The following is a 25,282-nucleotide window of genomic DNA, read 5'->3' as shown; positions in this document are numbered from 1 at the left end:
ACCAGGGTTGACATGCTGGCAATGGATTGAACCAAGGAATGTGAAGCGTCTGGGGTAAACCATGGAAAGTTTTGTGAGGCCTGGATGTGGAAAGGGAGCTGTGGTTTTGGTGCATTATACATGAGAACTGGAGACTGAGTGTGAACGAATGTGGCCTTTGTTGTCTTTTCCTAGCACTACCTTGTACATGCGGGGGGAGGGGGTTGTCATTTCATGTAGGGTGGGGTGGCAATGGGAATGAATAAGGGCAGACAGTATGAATTATGTACATGTGTATAAATGTAAAAGTCTGTGTGTATACATATGTAAATGTTGAGATGCATTGGTATGTATATGTGCTGTGTGTGGACGTGTTTGCAAATACATTTGTATGTGGGTGGGTTGGGCCATTCTTTTGTCTGTTTCCTTGCACTACCTCGCTAACGCGGGAGATAGCAACAAAGTATAATAAATAGTAATATAAATAAATATGACGGTAGTATAAATAAATATGATAGGTAGTATGTTTGACGAAAGGAACCTGTATGTTTTGGCTCTGAGTGAGACAAAGCTCAAGGGTAAATGGGAAGAGTGGTTTGGGAATGTCTTGGGAGTAAAGTCTGGGGTTAGTGAGAGGACAAGAGCAAGGTAAGGAGTAGCACTACGGAAACAGGAGTGGTGGGAGTATGTGATAGAGTGTAAAAGGTAAACTAAATTGATATGGGTAAAACTGAAAGTGGATGAAGAGAGATGGGTGATTATTGGTGCATATGCACCTGGGCATGAGAAGAAAGATCATGAGAGGCAAGTGTTTTGGGAGTAGCTGAGTGTGCTAGAAGTTTTGATGCACGAGACCGGGTTATTGTGATGGGTGATTTGAATGCAAAGGTGAGTAATGTGGCAGTTGAGGGAATAATTGGTGTACATGGGGTGTTCAGTGTTGTAAATGGAAATGGTGAAGAGCTTGTAGATTTATGTGCTGAAAAAGGACTGGTGAGTGGGAATACCTGGTTTAAAAAGAGAGATATGCATAAGTATACGTATGTAAGTTGGAGAGATGGCCAGAGACCATTATTGGATTACGTGTTAATTGATAGGCGCATGAAAGAGACACTTTTGGATGTTAATATGCTGAGAGGTGCAACTGTAGGGATGTCTGATCATTATCTTGTGGAGTGGAATGCGAAGATTTGTAGAGGTTTTCAGAAAAGAAGAGAGAATGTTGGGGTGAAGAGAGTGGTGAGAGTAATTGAGCTTGGGAAGGAGAATTGTGTAAGGAGGTACCAGGAGAGACTGAGTACAGAATGGAAAAAGGTGAGAACAATGGAAGTAAGGGGAGTGGGGGAGGAATGGGATGTATTTAGGGAAGCAGTGATGGCTTGTGCAAAAGATGCTTGTGGCATGAGAAGCATGGGAGGTGGGCAGATTAGAAAGGGTAGTGAGTGGTGGGATGAAGAAGTAAGATTATTAGTGAAAGAGAAGAGAGAGGCTTTTGGACGATTTTTGCGGGGAAATAATGCAAATGACTGGGAGATGTATGAAAGAAAGAGGTAGGAGGTCATGAGAAAGGTGCAAGAAGTGAAAAAGAGGGCAAATGAGAGTTGGGGTGAGAGAATATCATTAAATCTTAGGGAGAATAGAAAGATGTTTTGGAAGGAGGTAAATAAAGTGCGTAAGACAAAGGAACAAATGGGAACATCAGTGAAGGGGGCTAATGGGGAGGTGATAACAAGTAGTAGTGATGTGAGAAGGAGATGGAGTGAGTATTTTTTAAGGTTTGTTGAATGTGTTTGATGACAGAGTGGCAGATATAGCGTGTTTTGGTCAAAGTGGCATGCAAAGTGAGAGGGTTAGGGAGGATGATTTGGTAAACAGAGAAGAGGTAGTAAAAGCTTTGCGGAAGATGAAAGCCGGCAAGGCAGCGGATTTGGATGGTATTGCAGTGGAATTTATTAAAAAAGGGGGTGACTGTATTGTTGACTGGTTGGTAAGGCTATCTAATGTATGTATGACTCATGGTGAGGTGCCTGAAGACTGGCGAAATGCTTGCATAGTGCCATTGTACAAAGTCAAAGGGGATAAAAGTGAGTGCTCAAATTTTAGAAGTGGTAGAGGATGTGTGGATCAGGTGTTTGCTTTGAAGAATGTATGTGAGAAATACTTAGAAAAGCAAATGGATTTGTATGTGGCATTTATGGATCTGGAGAAGGCATATGACAGAGTTGATAGGGATGCTCTGTGGAAGGTGTTCAGAATATATGGTGTGGGAGGCAAGTTGTTAGAAGCAGTGAAAAGGTTTTATAAAGGATGTAAGGCATGTGTACGAGTAGGAAGAGAGGAAAGTGATTGGTTCTCAGTGGGTGTTGGTTTGCGGCAGGGGTGCGTGATGTCTCCCTGGTTGTTTAATTTGTTTATGGATGCAGTTGTTAGGGAGGTGAATGCAAGAGTTTTAGAAAGAGGTACAAGTATGCAGTCTGTTGTGGATGAGAGTGCTTGGGAAGTGAGTCAGTTGTTGTTCGCTGATGATACAGCGCTGGTGGCTGATTCGGGTGAGAAACTGCAGAAGCTGGTGACTGAGCTTGGTAAAGTGTGTAAAAGAAGAAATCTGAGAGTAAATGTGAATAAGAGCAAGGTTATTAGGGACAGTAGAGTTGAAGGACAAGTCAATTGGGAGGTAAGTTTGAATGGAGAAAAACTGGAGGAAGTAAAGTGTTTTAGATATCTTCAGATATCTGGGAGTAGATTTGTCAGCGGATGGAGCCATGGAAGCGGAAGTGAATCATAAGGTGGGGGAGGGGGCGAAAGTTCTGGGAGCATTGAAGAATGTGTGGAAGTCAAGAACATTATCTCGGAAAGCAAAAATGGGTATACTTGAAGGAATAGTGGTTCCAACAATGTTATATGGTTGCGAGGCGTGCGCTATAGATAGAGTTGTGCGGAGGAGGGTGGATGTGCTGGAAATGAGATGTCTGAGGACAATATGTGGTGTGAGGTGGTTTGATCAAGTAAGTAATAATAGGGTAAGAAAGATGTGTGGTAATAAAAAGAGTGTGGTTGAGAGAGCAGAAGAAGGTGTTTTGAAATGATCTGGTCACATGGAGAGAATGAGTGAGGAAAGATTGACCAAGAGGATATACGTGTCAGAGGTGGAGGGAATGAGGAGATGTGGGAGACCAATTTGGAGGTGGAAAAATTGAGTGAAAAAGATTTTGAGCGATCAGGGCCTGAACATGCAGGAGGGTGAAAGGCGTGCAAGGAATAGAGTGAATTGGAACAATGTGGTATACCAGGGTCAACGTGCTGTCAGTGGATTGAACCAGGGCGTGTGAAGCATCTGGGGTAAACCATGGAAAGTTCTGTGGGGCCTGGATGTGGAAAGGGAGCTGTGGTTTCGGTGCATTATACATGGCAGCTAGAAACTGAGAGTGAACGAATGTGGCCTTTATTGTCTTTTCTTAGCACTACCTTGTGCACATGCGGGGGGAAGGGGTTGTTTTTTCATGTGTGGCGGGGTGGCGATGGGAATGAATAAAGGCAGACAGTATGAATCATGTACATGTGTATATATGTAAATGTCTGTGTGTGTATATATATGTATACGTTGAAATGTATAGGTATGTATATGTGCGTGTGTGGATGTGTATATATATACATGTGTATGTGGGTTGGCTGGGTCATTCTTTCATCTGTTTCCTTGCGCTACCTTGTTAACGCAGAAGACAGCGAGAAAGTATAATAAAATATAAATGAATAAATGATGGTATATTGATATCCCTGGGGGTAGGGGAAAAAGAATACTTCCCATGTATTCCCCGCATGTTGTAGAAGGTGACTAAAGGGGGCGTGAGTGGGGGGGGGGGGCTAGAAATCTTCCCCTCCTTGTATTTCAACTTTCTAAAAGGGGAGACTGAAGAAGGAGTCATGCAAGGAGTGCTCATCCTCCTTGACGGCTCAGATTGGGGTGTCTAAATGTGTGTGGATGTAACCAAGATGAGAAAAAAGGAGAGATAGGTAGTATGCTTGAGGAAAGGAACCTGGATTTTCTGGCTCTGAGTGAAATGAAGCTCAAAGGGAAGAGTGGTTTGGAATGTCTTGGGAGTAAAGTCAGGGGTTGGTGAGAGTACAAGAACAAAGGAAGGAGTAGCACTACTCCGGAAACAGGAGTTGTGGGAGTATGCGATAGCGTAAAAAAGTAAACTCTAGATTGATATGGGTAAAACTGAAAGTGGATGGAGAGAGATGGGTGATTATTGGTGCCTATTCACCTGGTCATGCAAAGAAAGATCGTGAGAGGAATGTGTTTTGGGTGCAGCTGAGTGAGTGTCTTAGCAGCTTTAATGCATGAGACTAGGTTATAGTGATGGGTGATTTGAATACAAAGGTGAATAATGTGGCGGCTGAGGGTATAATTGGTGTACATGGGGTGTTCAGTGTTGTAAATGGAAATGGTGAAGAGCTTGTAGGTTTGTGTGCTGGAAAAGGACTGGTGATTGGGAATACTTGGTTTTAAAAGAGAAATATACATAAGTATACGTATGTAAGTAGGAGAGATGGCCAGAAAGCGTTCTTCGATTACGTGTTAAGTGATAGGCATGTGAAAGAGAGACTTTTGGATGTTAATGCACTGAGAAGGGCAGCTGGAGGGATGTCTGATCATTATCTTGTAGAGGCGAGGGTGAAGACTTATGGAGTTTTTCAGAAAAGAAGAGAGAATGTTGGGGTAAAGAGAGTGATGAGAGTAGGTGAGCTTGGAAAGGAGACATGTGTGAGGAAGTATAAGAAGAGATTGGGTGCAGAATGGCAAAAGAAGAGAGCAAATGATGTAAGGGGAGTGTGGGAGGAATGGGATGTATTTAGGGAAGCAGTGATGGCTTCTGCAAACGATGCTTGTGGCATGAGAAAGGTGGGACGTGGGCAGATTACAATGGGCAGTCAGTGGTGGGATGAAGTAAGATTGTTAGTGAAAGAGGAGAGAGAAATGTTTGGATGATTTTTGCATGGAAGTAGTGCAAATGACTAGGAGATGTATAAAAGAATGCAGCAGGAAGTCAAGAGAAATGTGCAAGAGGTGAAAAAGAGGGCAAATGAGAGTTGGGTTGAAAGAGTATCATTAAATTTTAGGGAGAATAAAAGGATGCTTTGGAAGGAGGTAAGTAAAGTGTGTAAGTCAAGAGAACAAATGGGAACATCGGTGAAGGGGGCTAATGGGGAGGTGATTACAATTACTGGTAAAGTTAGAAGGATATGGAGTGAGTATTTTGAAGGTTTATTGAATATGTTAGCTGATAGAGCGGCAGATATATGGTGTTTTGGTCGAGGTGGTATGCAAAGTAAGAGGGTCAGGGAGAATGATTGGTAAACAGAGAAGAGGTAGTAAAAGCTTTATGGAAGATAAAAGCCAGCAAGGCAGCAGGTGTGGATGGTATTGCAGTGGAATTTATTAAAAAAAGAGGGTGACTATGTTGTTGATTGGTTGGTAAGGATATTTAATGTATGTATGGTTCATGATGAGGTGCCTGAGGATTGGCAGAATGCATGCATAGTGCCATTGTACAAAGGCAAAGGGGATACAGGTGAATGTTCAAATTACAGATGTGTAAGTTTGTTGAGTATTCCTGGGAAATTATATGGGAAAGTGTTGATTGAGAGGGTAAAGGCATGTACAGAGCATCAGATTAGGGAAGAGCAGTGTGGTTTCAGAAGTGGTAAAGGATGTGTGGATCAGGTGTTTGCTTTGAAGAATGTGTGTGAGAAGTACTTAGAAAAACAGATGGATTTGTATGTAGTATTTATGGATCTGGAGAAGGCATACGACAGGGTTGATACAGATGCTTTGTGGAAGGTATCAAGAGTATATGGTGTGTTAGGTAAGTTGCTAGAAGAAGTGAAAAGATTTTATCGAGGATGTAAGGCATGTGTACGAGTAGAAAGAGAGGAAAGTGACTGGTTCCCAGTGAATGTCAGTTTGCATGAGTATGTGATGTCTCCATGGTTGTTTAATTTGTTTATGGATGGGGTGGTTAGGGAGGTGAATGCAAGTTTTGGAGAGAGGGGCAAGTATGGAGTCTTTTCTGGATGAAATGGCTTGGGAAGTGAGTCAGTTGTTCTTCGCTGTTGATACAGCGCTGGTTGCTGATTTGAGTGAGAAACTGCAAAAGTTGGTGACTGAGTTTGGTAAAGTGTGTGAAAGAAGAAAGCTGAGAGTAAATGTGAATACAAGCAAGGTTATTAGGTTCAGTAGGATTGAGGGACAAGTTAACTGGGAGGTAGGTTTCAATGGAGAAAAACTGGACGAAGTGAAGTGTTTTAGATATTTGGGAGTGGATTTAGCAGTGCATGAAACCATTGAAGCAGAAGTGAGTCACAGAGTGTGGGAGGATGCAAAGGTTCTCGGAGCATTGAAGAATCTGTGGAAGGCGAGAACGTTATCTTGGAGAGCAAAAATGGGTATGTTTGAAGGAATAGTGGTTCCAACAATGTTATATGATTGCGAGGCATGGGCTATAGATAAAAATTGTGCACAGGAGGGTGGATGTGTTAGAAATGAAATATTTGAGGACAATATGTTTGAAGGTATAGTGGTTCCAACAATGTTGTATGGTTGCGAGGTTCGGGCTATGGATAGAGTTGTGCACAGGAGGGTGGATGTGCTGGAACTGAGATGTTTGAGGACAATATGTGGTGTGAGGTGGTTAGATCTAGTATGTAATAATACGGTACGAGAGATGTGTGGTAATAAAAAGAGTGTGGTTGAGAGAGCAGAAGAGGGTGTTTTGAAAAGGTTTGGTCACACGGAGAAAATGAGTGAGAAAAGATTGACAAAGAGGATATAAGTGTCAGAGGTGGAGGGGACGAGGAGAAGTGGGAGACGAAATTGGAGGTGGAAAGATGGAGTGAAAAAGATTTTGAGTGATCGGGGCTTGAACATACAGGAGGGTGAAAGGAGTGCAAGGAATAGAGTGAATTGGAACGATGTGGTATACCGGGGTCGACGTGCTGTCAATGGATTGAACCAGGGCATGTGAAGTGTCTGGGGTAAACCATGGAAAGTTCTGTGGGGCATGGATGTGGAAAGGGAGCCATGGTTTTGGTGCATTATTACATGACAGCTAGAGACTGAGTGTGAACGAATGGGGCCTTTGTTGTTTTTTCCTAGCGCTACCTTGCACACATGAGGGGGGAGGGGGCTGTTATTTCATGTGTGGTGAGGTGGCGATGGGAATGAATAAAGGCAGACAGTATGAATTATGTACATGTGTATATATGTATATGTCTGTGTGTGTATATATATGTATATGTTGAGATGTATAGGTATGTATATTTGCATGTGTGGACGTGTATTTCCAAATAAAAAAAAAGTGATAGATGGAGTTTAGAACTCTAGAAGCTAAGGAGACAGTGGAAAACAGGAAATGAATAAAGTTAATAGAATCATTATCTGAATGAAATGCAAGAATCACCAAATTTATGCTGAAAGTTAGGGATAACAAAGTTATAAATATTTACCTCTGCATTTGAAGAAAATTCCTGACTATGTATAAATATTCCTGGGTTTAAATACAAACATACCCAAGATAAGGAAGATGTGGTGCACTAATGAATAATCCACTATAATTGAAGGTATTTAGTGAGGGAAGAATATAAATAGGCTGAGTGGATTACTCACTTTAATACTGCATAAAGAGGTAAACAGACTAATGCTAACTTATAAGGAAATTTGTAAGTGAAAACAGGTTTTGTGAAAGAGGGCAAAAATATATACGCAGAAACACAGTAAGTGTTGAAAGTCTTGATGAAGCCATTGCAATCATACAGTCTTCTTATCCACTTGTAAGAACTGTCTATCCCCTACTTACGACCTACGCAAATTACGAAAATACATACATACAACTGGAAAAAATATAAACTAAAAAATATACTATTTATTTATTTTATTTTGCTTTGTCGCTGTCTCCTGCGTTAGCAAGGTAGTGCAAGGAAACAGATGAAAGAATGGCCCAACCCACCAACATACACATGTATATACATACACATCCACACATGCAAATATACAAACCTATACATCTCAACGTATACACATATATAAACACACAGACATATACATATATACACATGTACATATTTCATACTGTCTGCCTTTATTCATTCCCATCGCCACCCCGCCACACATGAAATAACAACCCCCTCCCCCAGCATGTGTGCGAGGTAGCGCTGGGAAAAGACAACAAAGGTCACATTCGTTCACACTCATTCTCTAGCCTTTATGTATAATGCACTGAAACAACAGCTCCCTTTCCACATCCAGGCCCCACAGAACTTTCCATGGTTTACCCCAGACGCTTCACACGCCCTGGTTCAACCCATTGACAGCATGTCAACCCCGGTATACCACATCGTTCCAATTCACTCTCCAGCATGTTCAGGCCCCGATCATTCAAAATCTTTTTCACTCCATCTTTCTACCTCCAATTTGGTCTCCCACTTCCCCTCGTTCCCTCCACCTCTGACACATATATCCTCTTGGTCAATCTTTCCTTCCTCATTCTCTTCATGTGACCAAACCATTTCAAAACACCCTCTCCTGCTCTCTCAACCATACTCTTTTTATTACCACACATCTCTCTTACCCTATCATTACTTACTCGATCAAACCCCCTCACACCACATATTGTCCTCAAACATCTCAGTTCCAGCACATCTACTCTCCTGCGCACAACTCTATCTGTAGTCCACGCCTCACAACCATATAACATTGTTGGAACCACTATTCCTTCAAACATAGCCATTTTTTCTTTCCAAGATAATCGCGACTTCCACACATTCTTCACACTCCCAGAACTTTCGCCCCCTCCCCCACCCTATGATTCACTTTCGCTTCCATGGTTCCATCCGCTGCCAGATCCACTCCCAGATATCTAAAACACTTCACTTCCTCCAGTTTTTCTCCATTCAAACTTACCTCCAAATTGACTTGTCCCTCAACCCTACTGTACCTAATAACCTTGCTCTTATTCACATTTACTCTCAGCTTTCTTCTTTTACACACTTTACCAAACTCAGTCAACAGCTTCTGCAGTTTCCCACATGAATCAGCCACCAGAGCTGTATCATCAGCGAACGACAACTGACTCATTTCCCAAGCTCTCTCATCCACAACAGACTGCATACTTGCCCCTCTTTCCAAAACTCTTGCATTCACCTCCCTAACAACCCCATCCATAAACAAATTAAACAACCTTGGAAACATCATGCACACCTGCCGCAAACCAACATTCACTGAGAACCAGTCACTTTCCTCTCTTCCTACATGTACACATGCCTTACATCCTTGACAAAAACTTTTCACTGCTTCTAACAACTTGCCTCCCACACCATATATTCTTAATACCTTCCACACAGCATCTCTATCAACTCTGTCATATGCCTTCTCCAGATCCATAAATGCTACATACAAATCCATTCGCTTTTCTAAGTATTTCTCACATACATTCTTCAAAGCAAACACCTGATCCACACATCCTCTACCACTCCTGAAACCACACTGCTCTTCCCCAATCTGATGCTCTGTACATGCCTTCACCCTCTCAATCAATACCCTCCCATACAATTTCCCAGAAATACTCAACAAACTTATACCTGTGTAATTTAAGCACTCACTTTTATCCCCTTTGCCTTTGTACAATGGCACTATGCAAGCATTCTGCCAATCCTCAGGCACCTCACCATGAGTCATACATACATTAAATAACCTTACCAACCAGTCAACAATATAGTCACCCCCTTTTTTAATAAATTCCACTGCAATACCATCCAAACCCGCTGCCTTGCCGGCTTTCATCTTCTGCAAAGCTTTTACTACCTCTTCTCTGTTTACCAAATCATTCTCCCTAACCCTCTCACTTTGAACACCACCTTGACCAAAACACACTATATCTGCCACTCTATCATCAAACACATTCAACAAACCTTCAAAATACTCACTACATCTTCTCACATCACCACTACTTGTTATCACCTCCCCATCAGCCCCCTTCACTGAAGTTCCCATTTGTTCCTTGTCTCACGCACTTTATTTACCTCCTTCCAAAACATCTTTTCATTCTCCCCAAAACTGAATGATACTCTCTCACCCCAACTCTCACTTGCACTCTTTTTCACCTCTTGCACCTTTCTCTTGACCTCCTGCCTCTTTCTTTTACACATCTCCCAGTCATTTGCATTATTTCCCTGCAAAAATCGTCCAAATGCCTCTCTCTTCTCTTTCACTAATAATCTTACTTCTTCATCCCACCACTCACTACCATTTCTAATCTGCCCACCTCCCACGCTTCTCATAAATATAGATATAAAAATAATGTAAACATTTATATTTATATTTATTATTTTGCTTTGTCGCTGTCTCCCGCGTTTGCGAGGTAGTGCAAGGAAACAGACGAAAGAAATGGCCCAACCCACCCCCATACCCAATGTATACACACACACGTCCACACACGCAAATATACACACCTATACATCTCAATGTACACATATATTTACATACACAGACACATACATATATACCCATGTACACAATTCACACTGTCTGCCCCCATTCACTCCCATCGCCACCTCGCCACACATGGAATACCTTCCCCCTCCCCCCTCATGTGTGCGAGGTAGCACTAGGAAAAGACAACAAAGGCCCCATTCGTTCACACTCAGTCTCCAGCTGCCACGCAATAATGCCCGAAACCACAGCTCCCTTTCCACATCCAGGCCCCACACAACCTTCCACTGCCCACGGAAGGGCCGTGGAATGTAAATATAAATATAAATATAAAAAATCAGGCTTGGTCTTATGTCTGCCATTGCTAATGGCTGCTTGCGTATGACAGTAACTGTCAGACGATATCCTGGCAATGTGTACATCACAGCACCTCTCTCAGATCTCATTCTAAGATACCGTTCAGTAAACGTGTTATTCAAGTGAATCTAACAAATTTTCATGCCGGATTGTATTAAACCCAAACAACATCATATGTTGAGAAGCCGAGGAAGGTGCTCGATTTGGAATTGAAAATGACGGTAATCAGCCAATATGAAGGAGGATCAGAGACCAGGGCAGGAATAAAGGGAAGACTTCTCTGATGAAGAAATGCTTATCATAATGGAATGGAACAAAGGACCAATGTTTGAGGAGCCTTTTGCAAATGGGCGATCACCAGAAGAGTGCTACAGGGTTCTGTTTTGGAACCATTAATCTTTTTGATCCATATGAATGACTTTCCAGAAGGTATGCACCTACCTGATTATGTTTGCAGATGATGCAAAGGTCTTCAGGGAAAAGAAAAGTGGGCAGCATTGCATCAACTTACAAGGGAACCTAAACAGACACCTAAGTACATAGGTCTGATTGCTGATGAAATTCAACCTGAGCAAATGTAAATTAATAAGGATGGTACAGAGTGAAAGAAGACCTCAATATGATTATCATCTAACAAAAAAATAACTACGAATCTATGCATGTGGAAGACCAGGGAAGTAACATCATCTCCAACCTGTCGCAAGGTTCCCACTTTAGGAGAAAAGTAAAAGCTGTCATCAGGTTCCCACATCAGTAGAAAAGTAAAAGGAACATTTTCTACTGACAAACATCAAACAGCTTTCAAGTATATGGATAAGGAAACAATAAGCAAGCTGATTACATCCTACACAAAGCCAAAACTAGAATAAGCATCCAAATTTAGTCACCGCATTAAAAGAAGCACAAGATCTGACAGAGAAGGTCCAGAGGAGAGTAACAAATATGGTACCAGAATTAAGAAAGCTGAGTTGCAGGAAGAGGCTAGAAGCTTTAAAACTGCCCACCATGGAAGAGAGAAAAATGAGGGATGATCTGACCACAACCTTTAGTTTTCAATTCTTTGAAAAATGTAGGGATAAGATAACCAGAGTACATAATATGAAACTAAACAGGGAACTAGTTGCAAAAATAAAGATATAAAGAAATACTTTTATACTGAAAAAGTGGTGGATGGAAGGAATGAACTGAGAGAGGATTTATTGAGTATGGAGAGCATACAAAAGCTTAAAAGGCAGTGCATTAATAGAGAATGTTTAAAAGTGAAAAACTTCCTACTCATGAAGTATAAATAGGGGAAAAATCAACACTCCCAGAACAATGAACTTTGATATCTGTAGCAGCCCATACTGTTGAAAATTACTAACATAGCTCCTCTTCATATTAGACAAGCAAAATTGTCCTAAACAAATAAAATTCCAGTTGCACTATACTATATAACATAAAAGTTTTTGAAAGATGATCAAGGATAATGTTAGCTAATACTTTATATAGAACTAAATAACAATGGCAATCTAAAGAGCAATTATCTGAGGCTACATGATCCTCTTCCACAAATTCCCTGCGACAACACTCTCTATTGATAACTTGTCTAAAGCTTTGTGGTTCTACTATTTCACTTCTGAATATGATAGTTTTGCATATTACAACACCCTTACATTCTTAATCACTTCCAATCTTTTCCAATCTTACTTCTCTACCTATACTATCACTGAAAGCCTTCCTTACACTGAAACAACAAAGCCATTTTAGTCCATCTTCAAACCTAACTCATAAATATTCTATTCCTCTGATACAATTTTTTTTAATGTTACAAAACTAGAGAATCTTGGTTACCCTAACATACAACAGAAGTAATATAAATACAAAATAATTACATAAGTAGAGTCATAAATATATTCAATTACAAGGTACAAATTCATGACCTTACCTTCTACAGGGTTCCAGACCACATCATTACAAGAGAAGTTGAGATTTAGATGCTTCCCAGCACGGAGGTTTGCTTTCTCTATCAGATCATCATCTTCGATGGAGAAAATCTTGAACACAGAAATTCAAGTGTTTAATATACATAGAGAATTTTCTAAGCAGACAGTATGAATATCATTCTGCATTAATTTGTTTTTCAGACCAAATCTTTCTTTCAGTAAAGTAAATGGTAAGAAAGTATATCTAAGAAGTGAATTGGCTATTAGCTGGACAATGCTTCATCTCATAATTCCCTGGAAAAGTGATTGCTCTCATTTTAATACTGCACATTCACAATGCTGACTTACTAAAGGTTTGTAAACCATTTTCAAACTCACATTTATCTTACAGAAATAGAATTTCTCCCTATAAAACATAATAGTTTTCTCACTTGCTTAAGCAACTGGCATTTTTTTTTATGTATGCATACAGTACTTCATAACAGAGCAATCTGGCAAAAATACGAAAGTTCAAAGCAGAATGGGTCACCCCTGAGTTACTGCGTTACAAATCTCAACAGATATTAAGATACGAATCTGTGGAAATGAGAGGGGTCCAATTATTCTTAAATCTAGGATCTGCATTTGTATCACGTAATCTAAGGCCCTTTATTATGAATTTTGCTGTCAAACACCATTAGATGGCATATTATCATATACATTTCATATGGAATAGCTGAATATTGTTCACAGGAAAGCATCCTTTAGCTAAACTTCAATATATTTACCATAACGTCCTGCAATAACCACTTGGAGATCATCAGGACTAAGGGCCAAGGCATTAGCAGGTACATCTTGTGTCACACACACTGTGCGCATCCTGGGTATATCACTGCTGTATATCTGAAAGCAATATATAAATGACTACATAAAAAGTCAAGTCATAAATTTCATTAAGCTGTTAGATTATCACTAATCAGAACATTTTAGGTAACTCAGTCTGCTGATGTGCTATATACAGTATGGGACACCTCTAGCAGTAGACTGTGAGTGCAGTTATCTAGTCTGTGGCATTGAAAACTCTACCAAAATGATGATGATGCTTTCATCACCTAAAGCACTTATATTGACCGACAAAGCATGAATGATTCATCACAGCCTTTGAAAATTTTTGAAAAACATCTTATTTTTATCTATTTTGCTTTGTCGCTGTCTCCCGCGTTAGCGAGGTAGCGCAAGGAAACAGACTAAAGAATGGCCCAACCCACCCACATACACATGTATATACATACACGTCCACACATGCAAATATACATACCTATACATCTCAATGTACACATATATATACACACACAGACATATATACACATGCACATAATTCATACTATCTGCCTTTATTCATTCCCATCGCCACCTCGCCACACCTGGAATAAGAACCCCCTTCCCCCTCATGTGTGTGAGGTAGCGCTAGGAAAAGACAACAAAGGCCCCATTCATTCACACTCAGTCTCTAGCTGTCATGTAATAATGCACCGAAACCGCAGCTCCCTTTCCACATCCAGAACTTTCCATGGTTTACCCCAGACGCTTCACATGCCCTGGTTCAATCCATTGACAGTACATCGATCCTGGTATACCACATCGTTCCAATTCACTCTATTCCTTGCACGCCTTTCACCCTCCTGCATGTTCAGGCCCCGATCACTCAAAATCTTTTTCACTCCATCTTTCCACCTCCAATTTGGTCTCCCACTTCTCCTCATTCCCTCCACCTCTGACACACATATCCTCTTGGTCAATCTTTCTTCACTCATTCTCTCCATGTGACCAAACCATTTCAAAACACCCTCTTCTGCTCTCTCAACCACGCTCTTTTTATTTCCACACATCTCTCTTACCCTTACATTACTTACTCGATCAAACCACCTTACATCACATATTGTCCTCAAACATCTCATTTCCAGCACATCCACCCTCCTGCGCACAACTCTATCCATAGCCCACGCCTCGCAACCATACAACATTGTTGGAACCACTATTCCTTCAAACATACTCATTTTTGCTTTCCGAGATAATGTTCTCGACTTCCACACTTTCTTCAAGGCTCCCAGAATTGTCGCCCCCTCTCCCATCCTATGATTCACTTCCATTTCCATGGTTCCATCCGCTGCCAAATCCACTCCCAGATATCTAACACACTTCACTTCCTCCAGTTTTTCTCCATTCAAACTTACCTCCAAATTGACTTGACCCTCAACCCTACTGTACCTAATAACCTTGCTCTTATTCACATTTACTCTTAACTTTCTTCTTTCACACACTTTACCAAACTCAGTCACCAGCTTCTGCAGTTTCTCACATGAATCAGCCACCAGCGCTGTATCATCAGTGAACAACAACTGACTCAGTTCCCAAGCTCTCTCATCCACAACAGACTGCATACTTGCCCCTCTTTCCAAAACTCTTGCATTCACCTCCCTAACAACCCCATCCATAAACAAATTAAACAACCATGGAGGCATCACACACCCTTGCCGCAAACCTACATTCACTGAGAACCAATCACTTTCCTCTCTTCCTACACGTACACATGCCTTACATCCTCGATAAAAACTTTTCACTGCTTCTAACAAGTTGCCTCCTACACCATATATTCTTAATACCTTCCACATCTATTTTTAATATTCTTATGGTCTTAATGACATGAAGATGTTTTTCATTCTCTCTGACTAGTGTGCAAGTGTGTGTCGTGGCTTGCAGGGTGGCTGAGCTTCCTCCCACAGTATCCATTGGCCTCCACCAAGCACAATGAATACACTGTCATCTCTCTCACCAAGCATTCAATATTCAGTGCATATAATATCAAAGAAGAATCATATTACAACAAATGTGTGTTGCAAAATCAAAATTTCTCAACAAGAACAGAATGGACACTGACAGTGTCCCAATGTAATTTGTGAATGTCTTGCATAAGTCTGTGCTCTGTTCAGATTCTAAAGAGCATTGATTAGTAGATGAATGAATTTACAAATCAAATTAAGTTGTAAGAAAGATAGGTAACTTACTCGTGAGTTCTAACAAAGGCTAATTTCCCATTCTTTAAAAGATGCACCCAGCTGGATGGCTTCATGCATCAAAATGTTCTGAAGGCAAAAACAACTGAATCATATATGTTACCACAAATATGGTTTGTGAGTTCAGATGTCTATGATATACAGGGATCAATATACAAGCTGAATACAGAAGTCCTTTAGCAACAATTGGGATATGGCAAGATACTAATCTTATAGGAAATTGGGGGCTATGGAAAGTGGCCCGGAATAGACAATGGGAATAGGGGATTAGGGGGTGTGACCCTTGACAAACTACCTAATGTCATAAAGTCATAGAATTAAAAATTAGAAAATTATACTTGAAAAGCAATATGTTTATTCTTCAAAAGAACAGAGATGATGTACATATATTATCCCTGATGCTATTTGTTGGTCTCTGTACTCTCACAAAGCAGCCATCCAGCTGTGCCACACTAACAGCTGCCTCATAACTCTCAACAGACACTATGCATTCATTGTGTACAAAGGAATCGAAGAAGTCCACTTTTCTTGCTCTTTTCTGAGTGGCTTCATTCACATCACTAGCTTCATGCTTAGAGGCAATAAGCAGCACAAAAGTTAAAGTTATCAGAATGTTATACTGCACCGAGATTACAGAGTTCCTCACTAATTAAGAATGACAGTAAAAGAGAAAGATGAATGCAGAGCATGGGCAACAAGGATCAAGTAATGTGGTTATCTCACTTGTCCTGTGCAGCAAGCAGCTTCATGCCACCACCATGCTGGATACCTACACTTTTGACTAGAAGTGGCCCTTGAAAGCCACAACATTTGGCCGAGGGGCAGAATAAGATACTGTGGGCACTCGAAACTTCACATCACAGTTGGGTAAACTCAAAGTCGATAATACCATGGTAATTAAGGGACCGTTGTTGAGCTCCTTAAAATCTGCACAAAGGACAAGATGAATGCTTTGCTGCACCTGTCTGCAGGATGATCACTCGCAAAAGACCTCACACACGCATAAAATTCAAAGCATATGATTTCAGGATACTTGACATCCCTCTTGTGATCTGCTTAAATTGACATCTCACACATACGGTCAGATTTTATATGTATATACTTTTTTCCATACATATTCGCCATTTCCCGCATTAATGAGGTAGCATCAAGAACAGAGGACTGAGCCTTGGAGAGAAAATCCTCACCGATTATACTGCAATCCCCTTGGATTTTAGTAATGCCCGGTGGTATTCAGAGTTTATAGACGATGATGAATCTAAATCAGTGCCTATGAAATAATGGCCATTACTACCACTTCGAACATCAACACCCTAGTCAAGTTAGGTAAGGTTTGTATTATTACGTCTGGTTTGGTTGAAAGAATTTTTTTCCATGATTGCTGATATCTTTTGAACGATTCTGATCTTCATTTCCAACGCAAATTAGTACTTTTTGTAAAATTTCCTTAACCTAAACCCCCGTTGGATTAAGTAGTGGAGAGGGGGGGGGGAGATACCTCAAATGGTAATGACCAGCGGTAGAAACGCAGGTCACAGTCGTGCAAACCACATCAATACACCCTCGAAAAATAAACCGTAATTACAATTTCCGAACAGGTGGATGTCCGAAACGGTAATTCCACCCGAATTTCAAACCTATAGATGCATCTACATAGGACTGAGTACGTAAAACATGGAACACTTGCCTATATCACCACAACACAACACACCAGCTGGAGGTCTCGTTTGACTGGCACTTGAGTGAAACTTCATATATACATAACATCATAAGTCTTTTGTATATAGGGACATAATCACGCCAAAGGATATTATCTCGACACAGCCACTGTTGTCACTCTAGCGAATGTTTGTTGCCAGCGCACGAGCCAGCGACCAATCCCGGGGAACAATAACAAACAAAAAAAGCGCACAACATTGCTAGCGACGACGCGCATTTGTTTATCACGAACTTTCATCCAATCCTTCCATTATTTCTACCCTACATTTTCTTATCTATCCTCATTAATTCTAATCTTAAGTCTCTGAAGCTGGATAGTGATATTTTCTAAGCAAAGGTTATAGAAATAGAAGGGTAGATAGTGTTATTTGCTTGTACGCAAAAGGTTATAGAAATAGAAGGGTGGATAGTGTTATTTGCTACGCAAAAGGTTATAGAAATAGAAGGTAGATAGTGTTATTTAAGCAAAGGTTATAGAAATAGGAGGGTGGATAGTGTTATTCATTACGCAAAGGGTACAAAAATATTAAGTAAGATATCAAAACACCGTTGCTTTTAAGCATACGGGACATGTGTGAAGGCAATAATGTCAGAGGATAAATCATATCTAAGTTATCATCACTTAAGTCTAATCCAGTGGAATAACGGACAAAAAGAAAAAAAAAATGACATTTCTTTCCGGTTTATACCACTTCCTTCTTAATGCTTGATATTGCCTACCACTTGTCTGTTTATCTATGAACCATATCTTTAATTTTTGAAACCTGTTGTTTAGAAATGTAAAACTAGAAGTAAGTTCTAAGAGCAGGGATGCTGGGTATATATGGTGAATGGTGGTTTAAGGTAGGTGTATCATACTGCCAGTGGACGGTGTATTGTACTGCCAGTGGACGGTGTATTGTACTGCAAGTGGACGGTGTATTGTACTGCCAGTGGACGGCGTATTATACTGCCAGTGGACGGTGTATCATACTGCCAGTGGACGGTGTATTGTACTGCCAGTGGACGGTGTATTAATGTACTGCCAGTGGACGGTGTATTGTACTGCCAATGGACGGCGTATTATACTGCCAGTGGACGGTGTATCATACTGCCAGTGGACGGTGTATTGTACTGCCAGTGGACGGTGTATCATACTGCCAGTGGACGGTGTATTGTACTGCCAGTGGACGGTGTATTATACTGCCAGTGGACGGCGTATTATACTGCCAGTGGACGGTGTATCATACTGCCAGTGGACGGTGTATCATACTGCCAATGGACGGTGTATTATACTGCCAGTGGACGGTGTATTATACTGCCAGTAGACGATGTATTATACTGCCAGTGGACGTTACTGAAACATTAGGTAGAAGGCAGTTGTTTATGTCTGGTAAGACCAGTGCCCGGGAGGCTGTCTCATTAGAGTAACAAGAGGCCATTAGTGTGGGTTAGGTCTACACCTGGGACATGGTTAAGTTGTCAACACAGCCAGGGGTAATGATATCGCCTTAGGATGCGCCTCCTCATCCCATACATTCTCATGATGAGTATAAAGGAGGAGACCGAGATGGTGGATGAGTGGAGATAAAAGATACTTTGAGATATATAAGAGCCTGAACAGGCAGGAGGATGTGAGGCGTGCACGGGACAGATAACCACGAAGAAAAATGAAACACAGTAAGTCCCAAGTACACTTTCGTGTAATTACATTTACATATACTCTCTGTCATGCACCGGGATCCCCTGCTATGGAGCTATGTGTCTGTCTTTGTAAAGTGAGTACAGGACCGTGAAAGAATAAGTGTTTGGTGCCTTCATACTGAAAGATACATCAGGGATGTAATGAATCTAAGATATATGTTGAATCTGTGTTTGTTGCGTTGTAGAAATTGGGTGATGTCCGGCAGGTGGAAGCGAAAGTTACTCGTGCATGCCTGGGGGTGTGAAATGTCAGATAGGTGTATGTCTGGTGGGGTCGAGTTTTAGGTTGGAATATACATGGATGCTGTCTGGTAGTTTTTGAGTCAGCGAGGCATATCTTTGTTAGTATCAACATCTGACGAGAGGTGGGTCATCTGTGAGCCTACACTGTTAAGGTGTGAGGCAAGGGTCTTTGTCTCTGCTTTGAGAGGAAGCGGTCGTAGTTAGGTATTGCAATGAACTGGATATTGAGCACAATGATGTGAGATTGCATTGGAAATAGTTGTGATTCGCTATGCAGGTAATGAGAGTCTGTGGTTGCAATACAACCTGGGTTTGTCCTAAGGGCCATGTTCTGTGTGGTTTATAGTTCAGTTGCGTTTGCTGTAGAGATGGCTAGCTTGGATGAGGCGTAGTTCAAGGATGGAGCGGATGGACCTTTGCTATATGATGCTAAGGGATTCCTTTCCTTGTCCATAAGGGTTCTAAGGGAGTTTAGTATCACGTGAGTGTGTGTGTCGTAAGGTTCGAGTTCTCTTGATTGGACGTGGTTGACCAGTCAGAGTTCTGTGAGAGTGGAGGATAGACTCGTTGCTCGCAGAGATTAAGAGGGTAACACCGGATTCCTGTAGGAAAAATGCAGATATTCTATCTTGCTTAAGCCACTTTTTTTTTAACTTGTGTTATGTACTGTGGCGCGTTTACCGTCCCGAGGATAGTGTTAGGGTGTTGTGATGTGGTTGTGAGGTCTTCTGGATGTGAGGAGACTTTTCGAGTGCTGTTTCTCGGGGAGGAAAGTTGAGATGTCATGTATAAGGAGATTGGAGTTGGGTGTGAGAGAGAACTACACCATGGGCACCTCAATTGTAGTAACTGAGGGCCTTTTTGTATGAGAAGTACACCATGGAAACCTCTATTGTAGTAACTGAGGGCCTTTTTGTACGAGAAGTACACCATGGAAACCTCTATTGTAGTAACCGAGGGCCTTTTTGTATGAGAAGTACACCATGGAAACCTCTATTGTAGTAACTGAGGGCCATTTTGTACGAGAACTACACCATAGGAACCTCTATTGTAGTAACTGAGGGCCTTTTTGTATGAGAACTACACCATGGGAACCTCTATTGTAGTAACTAAGGGCCTTTTTGTATGAGAAGTACACCACGAGAACCTCTACTGTAGTAACTGAGGGCCATTTTGTACGAGAACTCATGGGAACCTCTATTGTAGTAACTGAGGGCCTTTTTGTACGAGAACTACACCATGGGAACCTCTATTGTAGTAACTGAGGGCCTTTTTGTACGAGAACTACACCATGGGAACCTCTATTGTAGTAATTAAGGGCCTTGTGTATGTCTACACGTAATCATGTCTGAATAAAAGTGACGGAGAAAGTGTGAAACAAAAAAGAAAGACGAAAGATAAAGGCTTGTCTCTGTCAACATTGTCGAGTCCTTGATATAATCCAGGCCTGGACCATCAACCCTCCCCCCAGGGAGCCATGTTAACTCAGCCATTAGCAGCTGTCGACCGACGTCTCAAGCTATGTGTACACTCCCTCCTCCGCCTCCCTCCATGGCCAAAGAACACTGGGGGTATAAAAAGAAAGGTCGCCTGTTTAGGTGGCGGAGGGAGTGAGGGAGGAGGGGTGATATTGGTGCTTCAGCTGGTCGTGTGGCGGCCTGATGATCCACTCACAAGAGCATTAGATCGGCTTGATGATGGTGTTTGAGCAAGAGGAAGCAGGGAAAAGGATCTCCTCCTCTTCTAGTAGGAAAAAAAAAGAGAGAGTGAGGAAGTGATTTAAAACGTATCTACGACTTTTATGTAGAGGGTAAAAGCGATTCGCTTTTGCGAAAGACGGGGATCTAAAAGGGAGTGAATATCTATCACTCCCTCCAGTCATCAAGAGATGGATATGAGGCATAGAGTGTTGAATCGGAAATAAATGGCAATCAAGAACTTGAGTAATTAATGGGAAGGCAGAACATTAATAGTTCTGTACGGTCATGCTATATGCATCAATACCATGTACTGTCTATCAGTTAGCCTGGTCTTAGACCAAGCCTTCCCCATTGAGGAAAAAATTATCTCGATTTTCAATTTCCCTTTTCAAGCCCTTAAAAAAAGAAATTAGATTTCTCGATTTCTTTCCTTTGCTACAGATGGTGTAAACGATTTCTTTCCCTTGCCAGAGAAGGTGTAAAACTTAAGCCACTAACTGCTACATATAGCATCTTCCATGAGTTGTTTTAAAGTCCCTATTAGCATTAATGTCATCATCATGATTATTACCATCATATAAACCCAGGAAAGCCTTTTGTGGGAACCTGTGGCTTTGTTTCGGCGCTGCAATAAGTAGCAGGGAAGTGATGGACTTTATTATGCTATGGTTGGCCAGTTCTGTCTTAATGTTTTTTTAGTGTTCCATGACACGGTGTATCATATATATATATATATATATATATATATATATATATATATATATATATATATATATTTATTCATTCATTTATTTTGCTTTGTCGCTGTCTCCCGCGTTTGCGAGGTAGCGCAAGGAAACAGACGAAAGAAATGGCCCAACCCACCCCCATACACAATGTATACACACACACGTCCACACACGCAAATATACATACCTATACATCTCAATGTATACATATATACACATACACAGACACATACATATATACACATGCACACAATTCACACTGCCCCCATTCACTCCCATCGCCACCTCGCCACACATGGGGGCAGACATATATATTGGAAAAGGCCACAACTGAGCGCTTGATCAAGTATATTTCTTCATGACCATAGGAAAATGAAACATGGTAAGTTCCCAAGTGCACTTTCGTGTAACAATCACATCATCTTTCTTGCATCTCCCCTGATGATGTGATTATTACACGAAAGTGCACTTGGGAACTCATCGTGTTTCATTTCCCCGGGGTCATGAAGGGATGTATACATATACATAATGTAGTGGTGGTTGTGTGTATACACATACATAATGTAGTGGTGGTTGTGTACATTTGTATACACAGACCTGTATAGAAATATATTTTGGGGGTTGAAACAATAATTGCTGTAGAATCACCCGGGTGTTTCCCCTGTTCACTCAGAGGTGAACGCTATGAATAACAAATGAACTAGAACATGTTCTCCCCTGCCACTGCCTCGCCACATGCAGTGGGTTTGTCTTAGAAGTTTTCGTTTTGTGTTAGCTATTTGTGGGCTACGTAGGCGGGTGGTTTACGCCCGTGTTGCCCCCGTCTCTTAACCTTGTTTATATGTACCGTGTCTCTACTCCTATGTGCACACACACACACACACACACACACACACACACACACACACACACACTAGTCTAAGCCAGGTACACACACACACGCACACTAGCCTAAGCCAGGTATTTATCTATCGACCAGCCTGGAGGATAAGGATGAACACCTGGGTTGGGCGTGGGCGGAAATCCAGCGCCCAGAATTCTTGCCCATGGTGGCCCAACACCTCGCGGGCGCGCACATGTGTGTGTGTGTGTGTGTGTGTGTGTGTGTGTGTGTGTGTGTGTAAGGGTAATTACGTATCTATATCGGGGAGGGAGTTCTACACTTATGAGGGGTCCCCATTACTCGAACTGTGTCTCCATTTTCATACGATTTTTTTACACTTTTGTATTGTGTCCGCATTTATCATGTCCTATCTTAGTGTATTCCATTCGTCCACTGCTTTAGAAATTATAGAAATACTTAATTACATCTTTAATATCTTCCTCTTTCTTGTGGCGAGGTGGCGATGGGAATGAATAAAGGCAGACAGTGTGAATTGTGTGCATGGGTATATATGTATGTGTCTGTGTGTGTGTATATAAGTGTACATTGAGATGAATAGGTATGTATATTTGCGTGTGTGGACGTGTATGTATATACATTGTGTATGGGGGTGGGTTGGGCCATTTCTTTCGTCTGTTTCCTTGCGCTACCTCGCAAACGCGGGAGACAGCGACAAAGCAAAATAAATAAATAAATAAATAAATAAATAAATAAATATATATATATATATATATATATATATATATATATATATATATATATATATATATATATACACCTGAAACAGAAAGTTTCTAATCTAAGAAAATAATAATATGGAAATAGAAAAGGGAAACAGTTCTACAAGATTTGGAGAAAAAAAACTATGGGACGAGAAGTAAATAATTTTTTTCTCGAAGGGAAAGTAAGAAAATGATAAAAAGACTTGAAAGGGTCTTAGGCAAGGGCGGGAGGAGGAGGAAAAAATACCCTAGTTTGATTATAATGCCTCGCTGGCTGCCCAAGAAAATAACTACATAGTACCTGAGGAAGGAGAGAGAGAGAGAGAGAGAGAGAGAGAGAGAGAGAGAGAGAGAGAGAGAGAGAGAGAGAGAGAGAGAGAGATGGTGTGTGTTGCAGTAGCAGTGTGTATGGCGGAGACAGAGAGAGAGAGAGAGAGAGAGAGAGAGAGAGAGAGAGAGAGAGAGAGAGAGAGAGAGAGAGAGAGAGAGAGAGAGGGGGGAGACAAGATGAATAAACTGGAAGTGAAGTGTGGGAACTAGAAAACATTGATTGTGGTACAAGTGGAGGTGTATGGCAATGAGGGCATTGTTGCCAGACTTCGTGGATCTATATTAGGATCGTATGTGTGTGTGTGTGTGTGTGTGTGTGTTTTATATATGATGATATATGGCCATATATATACTTCAAGTTATATGGTATTCTATAGCGATATATGACAAGCGTGTGGGGGTGATTTACATGTAAATGAGGTAAAGGAATTGTGCTTGACCCATCAAAGTGATGATACAGTGTTCGCATTCAAACCATGGAGAGAGAGAGAGAGAGAGAGAGAGAGAGAGAGAGAGAGAGAGAGAGAGAGAGAGAGAGAGAGAGAGAGAGAGAGAATGATTACCTGCCACAGAAACTTCAATAAGATATGCAAATGACCAAGATTGTCCTTTTTAAATACGGTATTGTCATCGACAATGTAATGCACAGAGAGGGCTGGGGTAAAGTAAATCTTTTATTTACATAATTGAATTCCACAGCATTTTAGATCACCTCTTATTGGAGACTCGTCCCATTGGAGTCTTGGAGGTGTTGATATTTTTGAGGGAGTGAATCATCCTATATGGTATATGGTCCTAAACTATAGGTTTTACGAAGGCAAGAGTCGCTTATTTTGATCCTTTTCATTTCTTTTCGAAGAAGCTTAAAATTGTAAGTCGATGAGTTGCGTTGTTGAGCAACACTAATGCAAATGACCTTGTTCAGTGTGTTGCTCGGGATCTGAGACTAATCACCTCGTTAACGGCCTTTGTGCCTGTTAGAACCCGAGGCTTTAATCACCTTGTTATCCGAGATAAGTCGTTGTTACGGGCGCAAAGCGACATTTTACGTCGGTGTTATAATAGAGGGGAAAGTCTTCACATTTGGTCATTATACTGACTAAGTATACCTTCTCGTATGCTCATTATGACAGATATACCTTCCTGTGATCATCATACAGTAACTATGGGGATATCTGGCATACTTCGTGGCCAGTATATCAGGTATACACTTGTCTGGTCAATAGATTACAACGAATATCAACTGAAATCCATAGACAATAAAACACCACTTGTTATATGATGAATATATCTATATTTGTCTGTCTTGGACAATCACTTGTTTACCAAATGGCGTCCTAGCTACGTCTCTTCGTTGTATATCAACTGACATATATTTCTCTCTTGTGTCTCCCCTGATGATGTGATTACTACACGAAAGTGCACTTGAGAACTTATCGTGTTTCCTTTCATATATATATATATATATAGTCGT

The 25,282-nt window shown here is 41.1% G+C and overlaps 1 protein-coding gene across 5 annotated transcripts in view; it reads right to left on the bottom strand.

Moving 5' to 3' along the window:
• The window catches only part of LOC139762691 (GATOR2 complex protein WDR24-like), a 458,282-nt gene that overhangs the window by 12,561 nt on the left and 420,439 nt on the right, over positions 1-25,282 (bottom strand). For 2 of the 5 annotated variants that reach the window (XM_071687657.1, XM_071687654.1), the window contains exons 1-3: positions 17,488-17,669; positions 13,515-13,629; positions 12,750-12,858 (exon numbers count right to left, since the gene is read on the bottom strand). In XM_071687657.1, the coding sequence (XP_071543758.1) occupies positions 12,750-12,858; positions 13,515-13,580 (175 nt within the window). In that variant the 5' untranslated portion in view covers positions 13,581-13,629; positions 17,488-17,669. Of the gene's footprint in view, positions 1-12,749; positions 12,859-13,514; positions 13,630-17,298; positions 17,333-17,487; positions 17,671-25,282 lie in introns of those variants that run through there. The other 3 variants (XM_071687655.1, XM_071687658.1, XM_071687656.1) reach the window with 3 other exon arrangements.

The sequence above is a fragment of the Panulirus ornatus genome, chromosome 44 (assembly GCF_036320965.1).
Source record: "Panulirus ornatus isolate Po-2019 chromosome 44, ASM3632096v1, whole genome shotgun sequence".
Taxonomy (NCBI): domain Eukaryota; kingdom Metazoa; phylum Arthropoda; class Malacostraca; order Decapoda; family Palinuridae; genus Panulirus; species Panulirus ornatus.
Note: the sequence above shows the minus strand (reverse complement) of the source record. Positions and strands in the feature narration are given on the sequence as shown.